General features: G+C 53.4%; 2 protein-coding genes across 13 annotated transcripts in view; one reads left to right on the top strand and one right to left on the bottom strand.

The window, feature by feature from the left end:
* Window positions 1-144: 144 nt before the first annotated feature.
* XKR8 (XK related 8) lies at window positions 145-2,925 on the top strand (the record flags this gene model as incomplete). Its single annotated transcript, XM_082329903.1, has 3 exons — window positions 145-440; window positions 1,035-1,231; window positions 1,957-2,925. The coding sequence occupies 3 exons, from the start codon at window positions 145-147 to the stop codon at window positions 2,694-2,696; spliced, it is 1,233 nt and encodes a 410-aa protein (XP_082186029.1). The 3' UTR covers window positions 2,697-2,925.
* Window positions 2,926-4,489: 1,564 nt separating this feature from the next.
* The window catches only part of EYA3 (EYA transcriptional coactivator and phosphatase 3), a 65,663-nt gene continuing 55,427 nt past the window's right edge, over window positions 4,490-14,725 (bottom strand). For 11 of the 12 annotated variants that reach the window (XM_082329516.1, XM_082329517.1, XM_082329520.1 and 8 more), the window contains 7 exons: window positions 14,047-14,136; window positions 12,204-12,262; window positions 11,134-11,294; window positions 9,458-9,572; window positions 8,916-9,037; window positions 8,533-8,633; window positions 4,490-7,981 (listed from right to left, as the gene is read on the bottom strand). In XM_082329516.1, the coding sequence (XP_082185642.1) occupies window positions 7,901-7,981; window positions 8,533-8,633; window positions 8,916-9,037; window positions 9,458-9,572; window positions 11,134-11,294; window positions 12,204-12,262; window positions 14,047-14,136 (729 nt within the window). In that variant the 3' untranslated portion in view covers window positions 4,490-7,900. The remainder of the gene's footprint in view (window positions 7,982-8,532; window positions 8,634-8,915; window positions 9,038-9,457; window positions 9,573-11,133; window positions 11,295-12,203; window positions 12,263-14,046; window positions 14,137-14,725) is intronic. The other variant, XM_082329524.1, reaches the window with a different exon arrangement.

Raw genomic sequence — 14,725 nt, 5'->3', positions numbered from 1 at the left:
AGTCGTGATGGGAGCCGGCGGGGGCGGGGCCCGGGGCGGAGGGGCGGGGCCCGGGGCGGAGGGGCGGGGCCCGGGGCGGAGGGGCGGGGCCCGGGGCGGAGGGGCGGGGCCCGGGGCGGAGGGCGTGTCCCCGCCGTCCGGCCGATGGCGCCGCGGGCCGCCCCGCCGCGCTTCGGGCCGCTGCAGCTGGCGCTGGCGGCGGCGGGGGCGGCGGCGGCGGCGCTGGACGTGTGCGCCGACGGGTGGGTGGCGGCCGAGTACGCGAGGAACGGGCGGCCCGGCCGGGCCGCGCTGGCCCTGGGGCTACTGGTCGCCGCCTCGGTCGCCACCCAGGCCTGTAGCTGGTTCTGGATCCGCTCCGACCCCCCCGCCCTGCGCCCCGACCTGCACCCGTGGCTGCTCGCCGCCCTCCACCTCCTCCAGCTCGGCTTCCTCTTCAGGTACGGTATCGCCCCAGCCCCTACGCTCGGGGAGCCCCTCGGACGCCCCGGGGACGGGCGGGATGGCGGGCCGTCCCGCCCGTCCCCCCCCGTCCCCGGGGCGTCCGAGGAGCTCTCCGGGCAGAGCAATTTGGCCCAGCCCCGGGTTGGAGCCACCGGCCTCCCTCCGGCTGAAGTTTCCCACCCGCCTCCCACTTTGCTCCGTCTCCCGGTGGTGTCGTTGCTGTCGGAGGCCTCCTGTCAAAACCGCGCAGGGCTGGGTGTCGGAGCCCGCGGGAGCGGTGAACGCCCCAAACCCCGCGTGGCTCTCCCGGCTGTTTGGGGAAGCGGCGTGGCTGCGCAATGCCTCCCCTCCCGGGGGAAGGAAAGAATCTGGCTGCTTCCGCCGAGGGCGATGCTCGGTTTCACGCTTGAACTTTGCGCAGCGGCTGGGCGTCGTGCGGACGCTGCGGTGCTTGGCTTGGGAAGGGAGAGGGAGTGGTTTGAGCATAAATCGGAGCGGTTCGAGCTGCCCTGCCAGGGCAGCGTGAGGACCGAGGGGCACGCTGCGTTGCCACCCAGCAGCCCCTCACCGCTGGCCGGGTCCCCACACAGGTGCCTCCACGCCCTGAAGGTGGGCTGGAAGGTGTGCTGGGCGAAGGCAGAGGAGGAGGAGGAGCAGAGCCGCATGGCCTTCCTCTCCCACGATATCAGCATGCTGCGCCTCTTCGAGACCTTCCTGGAGAACACCCCGCAGCTCACGCTGCTCCTCTACGTTATCCTGCAGACAAACAAGGCGGAGCCCTCCCAGGGTGAGGGGGCTGGGGCTGGGGAGGGGGCTGCGGGGGTGCAGGCTTGCGGTCAGAATGGGCTTGGACAGGAGGACCCGGCAGGACACGCTTCGGCTGTCCTTGCTCGAGGTGTTCTTCTCCCCGTCACTCCGTCCTCTGACGTGACACAGAGGAGGGTGGGGACCCCTGTCCTGCGCTCGCATGCCCCAGTGGGCTATGCTGGGCTTGGGGTGGGAGGGCTGAAGCTGGGGGACCTCTGTGGTCATTCCCCCGCGTGCCCCAGGAGAGGCTGAGGGTCAGGAGAGAAATCGGGAACCCACTGGGCAGCGGGGAGATGCTGCTGTGGGTGTGGACAGAGGGTGGAGCGCAGGCCACCGAGGAAGTGCTTTGGTGCCTGTCCCGGAGCAAGCGTCGCCGCAGTTAACCGGGTTGCCCAGTCAGGTGCTGGTTGGGTGGAGCCAGCACTCGTCTCCTGCCCGCGCGGGCTGGGGGCTTCCCTGGCTGGGACACGGCCCCTGCGGAGCCGCTCGGCCCCGTTGCCTCTTCCCCATCTCCCGGGCAAGGCCGGGCACCAGCCCCTCCTTGGGGAGGGCAGAAGGCCGGGGGAGAGACGCAGGTGCGGAGGTGCTGACCCTCCGCGGCAGCCACTTTGTGAGTTGGTGGGAAGCTCATTTTAGCAATGCTGGGCAGGGGGAGGTTTGAGCCCCCTCAATCTGCCCTCAGCATCTCCACCACTGTGTTTGCAGGACTGGGGATCTGCACCGCGTTCCTGTGTGTGGCCTGGTCTCTACTGGACTACCACCAGTCCCTGCGCTCCTTCTTGCAGGACAAGTACGAGCTGAGCCTGGGCTCCTCCGTCATCTACTTCCTGTGGAACTTCTTCCTCATCTGTCCCCGCATCCTGGCGGTCGCCCTCTTTGCCCTGCTCTGGCCCTACGGCGTGGCTGTCCACTTCCCGCTCGTGTGGCTGGCCATGTTCCTCTGGGTCAGCCTGCAGGGCACGGACTTCATGGAGTCGCCGGGCCCTGAGCAGCTCTACCGGGCCATGGTGGCCGTGATCCTCTACTTCAGCTGGTTCAACGTGGCGCAGGGGAGGACGCTGTACCGCAGCATCATCTATCACGGCTTCATCCTGGTGGACAGCACGCTGCTGGCCCTGTCCTGGCTCTGGTGCCGGTCCCCCTCTGACGAGCACGCGTACCTTGTCCCGGTGGTTGCCGCCGCCCTGCCCTGCTACCTGCTGGGGCTGGCGCTCAGAGTCACCTACTACAAGTGGCTGCACCCCAATGTGCGGGCGCAGCAAGAAGGCGGCTACGACGAGGTGGATGCCAACGGGAGAAGCAACGGGCTGGAGTTTCGCTCACTGTCGGTGCCAGACCTCGTGAACAGGCGGATGCAGCGGCTGGCCCAGACCCAGTTCTCCATCTCCCGGCCAGCGGGGCAGCGCTTTCTGAATGGGGCTACTGCTGCCGAGTCTGCTGTCTGAGGCCGCTCCTCCGAAGTGACTTGCCAGGGACATAGATTTGTTAGTTCTGCCCCCGCAGGCTGTTGTTTTGGGCAGCTGGAGGGACCTGGCAGAAAGCAGGTGTGATGTGCAAGTGCCCGGCGAGTCCCATGGCACGCAGCATGGCTCCCATGGCTGCGCCCTCGGGGAGAGCTACGGTGTTCATGGAGGGGTCCAGCATGTTGTAGCTGCACTGCGCTGTCAGCTTCTCTGGTTATTTATTATTAGCTTTCTCAAAAAAAAAAAAAAAAAAAAAAAAAAGATGAAGGGTTTTTTTTCTCTCTGTGCATCTCCTGTACCTGCTGCCGCCGCTGCTGCTCAGGGAGGTGAGTGAGCTTGTCCCTCCTTGGCAGCAGCTCTCTGATCTTTCTCTGTCCAGCCAGGAGTTTCCTTCTCCTGTTTTGCTAGGAAGATCAAAGATGGGCTGCTATCACCGTGTTCAGGGCGGGACGGGAAGGGAGGCAGGGACTGCCCGGGGCTGGCGGCGGCCGCCCGGGCGGGCAGGGGCGGCGGGGTGCCCGTGCCCTGGGAGGGTGTTGCGGGGCGGTGCAGGGTCAGGGCAGGCGGGGGCTGTTCCCCTGCCTTGGGGCCGTGCTTTGCTCCTTCAGAAACAGGGAAGCATCTTCAGCGTGGCTCCTCCATGGACAGAGGCTTCAGTTCTGCCCTTCGCCGGGTCCCTTCCCGCCTCTCCCTTGCTGCTGCGGGCTGAGGGGCAGAGCTGAAGCTCCGTGCTTGAGGCTGGGCGCGGGGGCCTGGGCTGGGCACCGCTTTCCCGCTGCCCCGCTGCTGCTTTTCCCCTTTGAGGAGCAGATGCTGTTTGTGGGGTGGGGGCTGGCAGGGTGCACCCCCTTCCTGGGGGGTGTCCCGGTGTACAGCTGCAGTGTGGCTCGGCGCTTCTGGCCTATTGTGGCCACCTCACGGTCCCTTTGCTGGCATTCCCACCACCCCCGGGCCGTGTCCAGGCTGGAGTCGTCCATGACCGGTTTCTCAGCCATAGGTGGCTGCTGGTGCGGTCAGGGTGGGGCTGCGCCGGCTCCTGGGCACGGACACCCGCTGCTTCCCAGGCGCAGCTGCCGCTGGCTCGGTGCCAAAACCCGAGCAGGCCCCAAAACGGCCTCGGCTCTTTTTGCTGTTGCCCAGCCAGGAGCCGTGGCGCATCCTGGCTGCCCACAGCACCGGCCCACGGCCCCTTCCCCTCACCTCTGTCGCCCATGCTCCTGGCAGGGCCCTGTCCCCGGAGGGGACCCCCTGTGCTGGGAAGGCAGAGGCAGGGCAGGGGGAGGCCGCAGGATGCAGCTGGAGGAGCCGCTGGAATGCTCTTTCCCAGCTGCTCCCCTAACAGGACAAGCCTGTGGCCGAGGACAGTGGCACCACAGCAGCGGGTGGGAGGAGGGTTGGTTGTTGGCCTTGTGCAAGAGAAAATGGGAAGGGAAGGTTTGTGCAGCACTATCCAAGCACCATCTGCCTCCCCGGGCACCGCGCAGAACCAAGGAGCCGGTCCCCCCACCGCTGGCTGCTGCAGGACACCCAGGGCAGCGGGGTCTGCGGTGGCTGCTTGTGCCAGTGGCTGCGCTGCGACCTGCGGCACCGTCACCCTGAATGGCACCAGTGCCACCGAGCCCAGCCCCGGCTGCTGCAGGGGACAGGGGCTGACCACAGGGGTGTCAGAGAACAGGCTGAAGCAGTGACTATAGAAAATAAAGACTTTATTTTTTTTTTTTCCAGTTCATAGGACAGTTCCCATTACACAGACCACGACCAGGCAAAGGCTCCGCAGCCAGCAGCGCCCGGGGCTTGCCCCTCTCCCTCTGCCATGGGTTGGTAGTGCAGCGAGGGCTGCTGCGGGTGCCGGGGGTCCTGCTGCTTTCCCTGAGCGCCAGCACGGACATCTCCCCCCCAGGGCTCTTGGAGGCAGCAAATATTAGTGGATCAGGTGGTTTTTTTAAAGCCTCCATGGCTGCAGTGAAGCCGGAGGGGAGGCCGGCAGCACCCAGCGGGCTCAGCGGCTGCGCCCCGGGCCAGCAGGCCGGCCATCGCTCAGGCATTCGGGTTTGTCACCAGTTCAGCTACAGCCAGGTCAGGGGTAACGGGAGAGCACAGAGACAGAAGAAAAATCAATGCTTGGATAGCGATGCTGTTTCTGCCACACGAGAGACAGGAAAAGTCTTAAATTCAGCCAGCAGAGGAAAAAATAAAATAGCCAGGTCAACCTTTATTAAACATAAACACAGAAATGTACCATCAACCTCCTATTATAAAAGTACTTTACATACATTCAAGGAAACATTGTATAAATATCAGTATGAAATGTCACTGGCTGCAAGAGTTCCACACTCAGCTAAAATTTTGCCGACATCTTAAAATTTCCTTAAAACATTTTAAAGTAAACAAACACAAAGCAAAGCCAGCCAGCTGCCGGGCTGCTTGGTACCTTGGGTCCAGCACTCGCTGCGAGTGCCTGGGCAGAGCCCATCCCACCCGCCGGTGCGGGCCAGCACGGCTCTCCTGCAAGCTGCTTTGGGCGTTGGTGAAGCGAAGGGGCCGCTTGGCCACGCCGGGTGGTGGGAGGTTAAGGCACAGGTTTTAATCCCGAAGTTCAGCCAGCCGGAGTACGAGAGGTGCTCCGAACAGGCTGTTTCACAGGCTGGGACATCTCCCGAGCCCGTTTACAGGAGACCTTTGGATGGGCTGGGGACCTGCAGAGAGATGCATCAGGATCCAGCACAGACCCTTCTGTGACTGCAACTAAGTCCTGATCTTCTGGTAACGTTTGAGACCCTGGGAGCAACAGGGCTGCTTCTCGGCACGGCTCACTTCCTAGCAGATCCGCTCCGGCTGCTGCAGCAATGACACTTCACAGGAGCCCAGATGAACCGGCTCTTTATGGACCCAGCAGTAATGGAGCTGGAGCCCTGCAGCAACTCTCCCTGCTCTGCACGGGGCCCACGCTGCTGTCAAACACCAGCACACGCCTCCACGGGCTGCCCGGCTGCGTGGGAACAGCCGGTAACACCTGAGCATCACCCGGTGTACGCAGCAGGCGGGAGAACATCCCCCCTGGGCTCCTGCTTCTCTCCACACCCTGCTGCCGAGCGCTGCGTAGCACGTCCCCAGCTTGCTCCCGGGGCTCTGCTGGGCCGGCCGCTGTCAGTGCAGCCAGAGGACACCCCCTCCGCTGAGCTGTTCAGGAACACCCACAGCAGAAATCGGCTCCTCAGATTTTTCTAATGGGACAAGAGGTCACGTTGCTCGCAGGCAGCAGCTTCTACACAGACGGCGTGCTGCTGAAGCAGAGAGTTGCTGGGGAAATAGGCAGACCCAGAGCATCTGCCTGAGACAGAGCACAACGCCAACACCCAGCAAGGAGCTGGATGGAGAGCAGACCACTGCTGACTCCTGTGACCACCTTGGAGAAAGAGAATCTCTTCTGATTTTCTTTTTTTTTTTAAAAAAAGCAAACTGGAGCTAGGAACATGTGAAACAGAGACCTCTGTGTCCAGTCCCTTAGCTCTCGGGATCCAAACCCCTTGCTCTCGGCACCTTCTCCACCGCGGTGACCGGAGCTGGCCCAGGAACTCCGGGGCACAGCAGAGCACGTGCTGAGCTGGCCCAGCAACTCCCCCAGCACCGACAGAAATTATTCCTCAGTAATTAATGCCATGAAAGGAATGCAGCAAACACATCACCTGCTTCTGTAGGCACAGCCTGAGTGGGTCAGCGTCCTCCCTGAAGTGACACGCTTTCCGACCAGTCCCCCACGGGTCCCAGTCGGGTGACGCTGGGCTGGAGACCAGAGATCTGGAGAGGTTTGGGTGCAGCTGCGGTGTCTGGCTCAGCAGGAACAGCAGAGGCGTGCAGTGGGGCACAGCAGCTATCTGTCCTCTGTGCAGAAACCCCAGGCGCCTGCTGATTTGGTGCCATCGGGGTACAGGGAGGTGGATACCACTGAACACAGCCTGGCCTGGCCCCACACCAGCGCCTCCTGACAGCCCCTGGTCTCCAGCTGGCTCCCTCTGGCTAGCAGTACTGCAGGTCACTAACTCCAGCCTTTTTTTCTGAGATGGTAGCAGAAAAATCAGCGTAACCATCACCCCCAAGGCCAGTGTGCTCCAGGCTGCCAAGTCACAGTGTCTTAGAAAATTAAGTCCCTCTTAACAAGGGTTTGTTTTCTAACTATGTAGTTAGGCTAATGCAAAGAAGAATACAAGAAAATTGAATCTGATTCTACTAAAAGGAACTTACTCTCACAAATGGAGTCAGGAAAGCAGAGGTGAAGGTTAATTACCAGACTCTTCTTTGTAACATTCATGAGGATTTAGTTCTCTCAAATTATTCCTTGTCCAGATGAGGACTCTGTTCACATCTGAGCAGTCTGCAATAGTGTTGTGCTGCATCTAATGTTCATAGGCAGTTTTGTTTTCCTTTACAGGGAAAATCTGTGGGATCTACGGTCTGGGTCATGGATAGCTGGAATCCAATGATCTCCTGCTTGTTAACAGGGCTCGTGCACACGTTGACTAGAGGCCACCGGGATCAACTCAGAACACCAACACTCTCCTCCACAAGGAACCACATATCCCAGAAACATTCCCTTATCTTTCTATTTTCCAGTAATCCCACGTTGAGGAAATAACATAAGGACATTGCAATAAATTAACTGCTTTGAACACCCAGGGAAGGAGAGAGGACACATTTCACAGCAATAGAGGTATTTTTGACATTTTCATTAATATTTCCTATGGAAAAAAAACATAGCTCTTTTCGGCTTTGCAAAACAAGGGAGGTTCAGCTCTGCCATCAGTATTTTTCTATAAAAATAAGGTTTTGTGTTTACTTGGGTTCTACAACTAAGCTGAATAGAAGGGAGAAGGCTCTTACAAATACTTCTACTGTTGTATCACCTCCTCCCTCTGGAGACTCGAGGAATTCAGCTGGCTTCTGTAAGTCTCTTCTTCAGACAAGCCCTAGCTCTGCTGAGTCTAGTGCTTCTTTATATGACACCTTTGTCGTTGGCAGAGCCTCTACTCCTGAGGAAATAACCTGGTGTCACCTTTTACTGGACAGTTTGCATTAGGTATGTTTTCTTCATCGAGCTGAAAAGTGAGTCCCCAAATATATGAGATTTCTGTCTCCCCCGTGACGGAGAGAGCTTGCAGGAGCTGCAGTCACGCCTTTGCTCCAACTTCTTACAGGAAGTCTAACTCGAGGGCTTGGTGAAGGGACATGAGATCTGCATGATTTGTGATCCTCCAGAAAGGCATGTTGTGCTGTAACAGAGAGATGACAAAGTCAGGTTTATCGGGGTGATTGTACAGCTAGGTGGAAGCAGTCAAGGTCCCCCTGTAGGGTTGTGCAATACGGCATTTGTGACAGCACAGCCTGAGCATACCATGTTCAGGAAGGACCTCAGCCGTACGCACATTGGTATCTGAAGCCTCTCTTATCTGCACATCTGTTTACGATGGGCACCGGCACTGACTATCAGCTGCTTTGCACGCTCATGATGGAAACCTCAGCGCTCGGCTGTGAGGAAAGCCAGGAGAAGGAAAGGCTTTCCCAGGAAAGCCTTGCTACATCAAGATACTGTTTTACAGGGACAACATGATACGCAATCCTAAACAGAACAGAAACTTTAAACCCCAAAGAGCCAGAAAGCTCCCCATCGTAACGTAGTGAAAGATCTCTTGCATCAAAGGCAAAGTTTCCTCCTGGCTGCCCCTGGCCTGAAGAGTTCAGCCCTGGAAAAAGAGTCCCTCCAGAAGACGACTGCTGCAGGACCTTCCCTTCACGTCCCACCCCTGCAGAGTCAGAAACCCACCTGCTTAGCTGCAACCTCTTCGTCACGCCCATCTCCAATTACCACATAGGTGACTTTCTTTCCAAATCGTGACACGATCCTCTCAAAACAGCTCTCTTTACCTGCCAAAAGACAATCCCACTACAATGAGCCTGAGGCAGCGAGCAACAGAAGCCTGAAGAGGTCCCTTCTTCCCAGTACAGAAACACATTCTTGTCTTACAGGGAAGGAGGGGGTAACACCCAGTTCAGCTTGTGAGGCCAGAAGCCACCACTATTACATGGCCAGCTGGACCACAGCAGCCACGGGGGCTGCTCAGCTGCAGAAACTCTATGTCCTCCGTAAAAATCCCAGCTAACCTGCAGCAGACGCCTCAGCGCCAGGCACCCAGCGCAAGCCCTTACCTATTTTTGTAGCACTATAAATATTTTCGATGGGAAACACCTCGCCCAATCCATACAGGAGAACTTTGGCAAGAGCTGGCACCAGTTGGGTGGTTGTGATCAGGATGTTCACACAGTTTTTTCTAAAAGAAGAAAGATACTTGTAAAAGCACATCTATGGCCAGTGGCACCAAGGGCAACTCTAGGCAGCTTGCTCAGCTTTCCAAAGGGCCACGCGCTTTGTTGTCCTGCTTTTAACAGGCTTTTTAGGCCAACATTTTGGTCTGTGGCTTTTGCTTGTTTGTTTTAAACAGAAATTCTCTGGCAGAAATGCAATTTTGTGAGCACAGTCCTGTTAAGGGAACCTTCTTAACAACAGATGTTGCAGCAGAAAAATCCCAAAGGGTGCTCAGGCGTGGAGTCTCTCACTCACTTTGCTTCCCAGTACCTGTCACAAGCAGCAGCAGTATTGCATATGGACACTGCTGCAACAAAGCACTGCATGCAAATCTAAGTGAGAAAAAGGGCTGAGAAAGCAATGTAGACATTTCCAGTTTCCATACCTGGACTGTATGAGTAGCAGGGACTTTAATGCAGTTTCCAGCCAGGAATCTGTCAGCACTTCTATATCGGTCCTTAGCCGCTGCAGAGCTTCCCTCTTCTGTGGGCTAAGAAGGCCTGGAAGGCAAGCAACACAAGTTTTCCCAGCTGAGCTGGCAAGTTGGAGAGAGCCATCACTCAATTTAACAGCTGCCTGCTCTACAATAAATAACACGGTACTGGAGGCATCCGAAAGCTGAGACTGTCTTGAGGCAATGGAAGAAACCAGCTTCCAGTGACACGGATGAGCCCAGACACCCATCCATGACTCTGACTGTGGGGAACTGGGCAGATACCTTTCTCTCGTTATTTCAAGCCATTTCTCAGGATACATGCAACAAAACGCGCCTCTCTTGTACAAAGCACTCAGAGCAATAGGTGGTGTCCGAGGCCACAGGCAGCAGGGGAAGGAACTCCTGCAGTCGCCCTCTCTGACCTCCTACTTCCAAGGACCCTTTCCACTTCATCTTTTTTAATCCCCGTTTTTTTATCCCCATATTTTTTATCCCTTTTTTTAGCTATCATTTTCTCAAAGCATCCAGTTTTGAATTAAAAGCAGCCATACACTCAAACCTGCTCCTGTCAGTAAATACAAGAAAGGAGCACCCCGAGTCTGAACCCCTCTCCACCCGACTTCCAGCCACGACGTACGAACCCCCACTTCACTCCAGCCCTGAAGTACACCAGTCCTCTGCCAGCGAGGCCGCGGAGGGACCCACTGTGGGCTGCACTGCTGAATGCATTACCACGTGGCTTTAGACAGGTCCTGAAAACTCCGCATCCAGGTTTCCCACGTGCAAAATACGGAATAATGGTCTGATCCCTACCAGAAATAAGGTAGTTGCAGCATACTGAAACACAGACTTATACTGATAGATTTTTAAGGCTGAAAGTTATAGTTTTAACACCTGCTTTTTAGAAAATAGGTCCAAGAAAACGTTCTATCAAGTTTTTTTTTGCATAGGCAAAGGATACCCAAACCCACATCCCACCAGGCCAAGTCACGCTGCCAGGTGAGCTGCTCCAGCAGCACCCCTTTCCCAGGGACATCAATGCCAAGATGCAGACTAAACAGACAATTTATCTACAATTTATCTATCAATTTATCTACATTGATTGATGGTTTGCATCATTATTACTACTTTGGCATTGGAAGGGAAGCAAAACTAGAAGATTTTAAGTGACTTTATGAACAGATGGTAGAGATGTCATGTCAGACTATGAGCACAACGCTGTATTTCTTGACAATGGCATGATGAAAGACAGATTTTGTGAAGACGCGAGTGAAAAGACCTCCTAAGCAGCATGATATCCAAGTCATTTAGGCCCATTCTAAGCAGAGTGACAGGCAGCCTTTTATACAAAATTAGCAAAGGAACACTGTTTGCACCAAAATTTTCTCTGAGATACACGACTGACTGACTGACCACCCCTATCTACACAATAACTCAGAGACTGCACCGGCGTGCCGTTCAGTTTTGGAAGACTGATTCCATGGAGATTTGATCCCATTTAGCACTAGGACGATGGTTACTTTTCATGTCCAAACATTCAGGAAAGCAAAGGCTCTGAGGAAGGATGGAGTCTGGCACCGCAAACTTTGTTTAGTGTTCAGACATCGGTGCAGATGAACACTCACCTCCAACGTTAGTTTTGTATTTGTCGTAGATCTCTCGTACCCTGCGGTAGCGGAAGGCCAGTTTTCTCATCCAGTCCACTCCACCCTGGACACCAACGGAGGAGCTGTGATTTGCGTTACTTCCTGAGCCACTGAAGCCATCCGTGGAGAAATTGTAGTTGCTATTTCAGAAAAGCAGATCCGTTACGTGTGCCACAGCAGCAGAATCACTGCAGCTTTTCTGGTGGGGTTGGAGACTTCAGCTCTGACAGCAGCTAGAAAAGCACCTCGCAGAGGAACTCTGCACAACCACCACTGCGCCCCAGCAGCAGAGACCGACTTCTACAGGCAACGTACTCTGATACCCAGCTACATTTGCTGCTGGTTCTGAACTGCTGTACTGAAAGGTACTGATTCAACTCTTCTTTCACACCCTCCCCTACAAAACCTTCCTTTGCTCTTTGACTGCTCACTTCTCCCCGATACAGAGCATCCTTCCCACTTACCCCTTTCTCGTCCTGCAGTGACAAACCCCAGCACAGTATTTTCCAAACATAACATCTGTGTCTTTACATCACAGCTGCAGCTCCACAAGCAGATGAGCTGCTTTACCAGCTCATGACTGCAGGAAGCAGGTCCTGCTTCACCGCTTTCCCCGTATTTCTTTCTCCCTGACAGACAGGCACTCCTCAGACCTTGCCATGAGCCAGTTCAGCTCATTAATACAAGAGAAAACTTACCCTCACCCTGCCTGACAGGGTACACGATCAGCTCACAGAGGGATGCAAACCATAGCAAGACTTTCAAAGGTCAAGATCATGAAGTTTGGAGTGTTGGTTCTCCATTCATGACATGTCATTGAGCACACAGGCAACATTCAACAGTGGGCAATATAATTCACATTATAATCCCAAAAGTCTTAATGTTTTGTAGGTCTTCAGAGAAATACCACCCAGCAAACAAACACTGTTTGCCAAGTTACATCCCCTGCGCCATGCTGACCTCCATCCCTTAGCTTCAACTGGCTTTGAAATCCCCACAAAAAACAGATTACATCAGCTATACGTTTCATGCATTCAACAGTACACCACCTTAAATCTTGGCCGTTGTCATCAGATGCCACATCTTCTATGTGTACCTGGTCACACTCCTGTTTAAGAAAAAAATAAAGTCACACTGTTGTAATCCAGAAATATACTGAAATTTGCAGATTGAAGAAAGTGTGATATAAAACAAACTCCTCACATTTCCCAACAGCAACAAGCCATGCCGTACTGCCTCCACAAACCTATATATAGCTTCCATTAGCTTTGGATTCCACTACTAGGTTTTACTTCTCAGCAACTACAGGTCCTTGCCAAGACCGAGATTTGAAAAGCCTGAAAAAAGCAGACTTCTATGACATTTCAAGTTGTCTGCAAAAAAGGAACTTCGACACTCACTAAACAGGTTGGATTCAAAGCTCACTTGTCATTTGAAACCCTTTTGCCATTTCACAAAACCAGACCAAACAAAAGCAAAAATACCCCAAAACCACATTATTTGGTCAAGTATTGATATTCCGTTTCATCAACACAATGGTCAGTTCCGTTACTGGAGAGTCACAGCACAAACCCAGGAGTGAAACATCAGCATGGCGGCACTGCCAGGACTGCGGTGCTTAGCACGGCTGGTTTAACCCCAAGATAAACTGCAAACACCTTAGGACAAGAAGTGAATTTTCCCCATTTCAAGAATTTCCCGCTGCTGTGACTAACCAACACCTACAGCAGTAAGTGTTGTCACTGATCACATAGTTAACATCAGTGACGACCTTTCCAGCACAAGAGACTGGTTATGGTGCTTTGGTTTTTTTTTTCTCTCTGGGGCAGGGAGGTCACTGTCATCACTACCTTTGCAAAGTTCACAGCTGCAAGTAGTCACAGCCACAAATGGGAACTTCATTAAGTTTCTATTTGCATCAACAAAACCATCTTGTTTTCCCACGATATGCATCAGTGATGCACCTACAATTAATTGTTCACCGTTCATATTCAGCCTTCCTAAGCTTTAAACTAGCCCTGTAAATTCTGCAAATCAGGTTCAAGAGCCCATATTCGTGGACTCGTATCAAAGAAGTCATGAGTCAGGAAATTTGCTATTTCCGACCATTTAGTTCCAGATTCTGGCATAACTTCACACCTTCCTGTATAAATCGCATTACTGTGTCTGTTACTATCTGATAATATCATAGCACAGCATAGGGCATTGCCATGATTAAAGCAAAGATTTGTATTCAGCTGCTGGGGAAGCGGTGCAGAACAGTGAGATGTATTTAATTTGACAAAGAATATTGTGCATGAAAGAGGATGGGAGCTGATCAGAAGTCCTTGAGGCAGGATGGGAACGGGAGAGCAGCAGAGATAGCTTGCAGGAAAGAAAACTGGAGGGTGCTGTGGGCCCTCCATGTGCACAGCATGCTTGCCTAGGGAAGCGTGTCCTTCGTAGCTGTTACACAGCCAGTGGCACCTACTGAGACACTGGCACAAGTTGTCCTTGGCTTAGTCAAAGCCCCTGAGAACTGACATTCTCAAGGTCACCTTCTTCCCCACATCTCTGGTCTCCATTTCAAAACAGGATCAGTGAGAACAAAGTGTTTACCAGTCCAGCATGAAAATATAAGACAAAGCAGACATCACTCTTTTTATTTATACAGGTTCAAGTAGTAACCCATAAGAGAGCCAAGAGAGCTCATGACACTAGAAGTCTGCAGAGTGCCTGTCTCAGATAAAAGAGTACACCTCTGATTTGGTTGTGCTTAGAATCACTTCAGTTTTGGCAGACTGTTATGTTTCAGCATTAAGTGGCTCTGAAGCACAACAAGCCCTCACAAACGCAGTGTAATTCTAACTAGGTAATGTGGAGTTCTGCCTTTCAAAACCAGTTGTCAAGTACCTCCAAGTCATTGAAAAACAAGTGAGTATCAGCTACTTCAAAAATCATCTCCTCCATTGACAGACCCGAGCCAATCACCAGAGTTGGATCCTGGCAAAACAAAAAGAGAAAACATAAATACACTGTGGTTCCAGGCAGAAGTAAATTGTGATAAATCTTTCATCAGTTACATTGCAGAGAGTTTCCACTGTACACCAAGCCTGATGTAATTTAGTCTGCCTTCAATGGTGTGAACTACAATTTCTCTAGTATTTTAAACAACTCAATTAAAAAAAAATCCACATTCTGGTAATACAGCAACCCAAAATCTAACAAAACACTTCAGTACTGCATAGCAGGGACTGATGCATTTTCAGAAGCCACACAAACCAAAAATTAAAAAATCTTCAATATCTTTTGAAGGAGAAAAAATACTTCTTTTCACTACATGCTATGACCTCAATAATTCCCAACGATGATAAAAACAGTTTGACATTTTAAGACTTGTATTGTTGGAAGGGAAGTGTTTGTGATGTCCATATCCTAGCTCTGTATAAAGCCAAACTTAGTGTTCTTTCCCTGCCCCAAGCTGCCAACCAGTTAAAACTATTGCCTTACATTTAAAACAAAATACCATTTTCTATTCCTTTTCCAAAGATTAGCATTTACTTCTGCATGCCAGATATGGTTTTCTTCCACA

Source organism: Platalea leucorodia, assembly GCF_965183815.1.
Source record: "Platalea leucorodia genome assembly, chromosome: 18".
Classification (NCBI taxonomy): Eukaryota; Metazoa; Chordata; class Aves; order Pelecaniformes; family Threskiornithidae; genus Platalea; species Platalea leucorodia.
The sequence above is the reverse complement of the archived record's forward strand: the minus strand, read 5'-3'. Positions and strand labels throughout refer to the sequence as shown.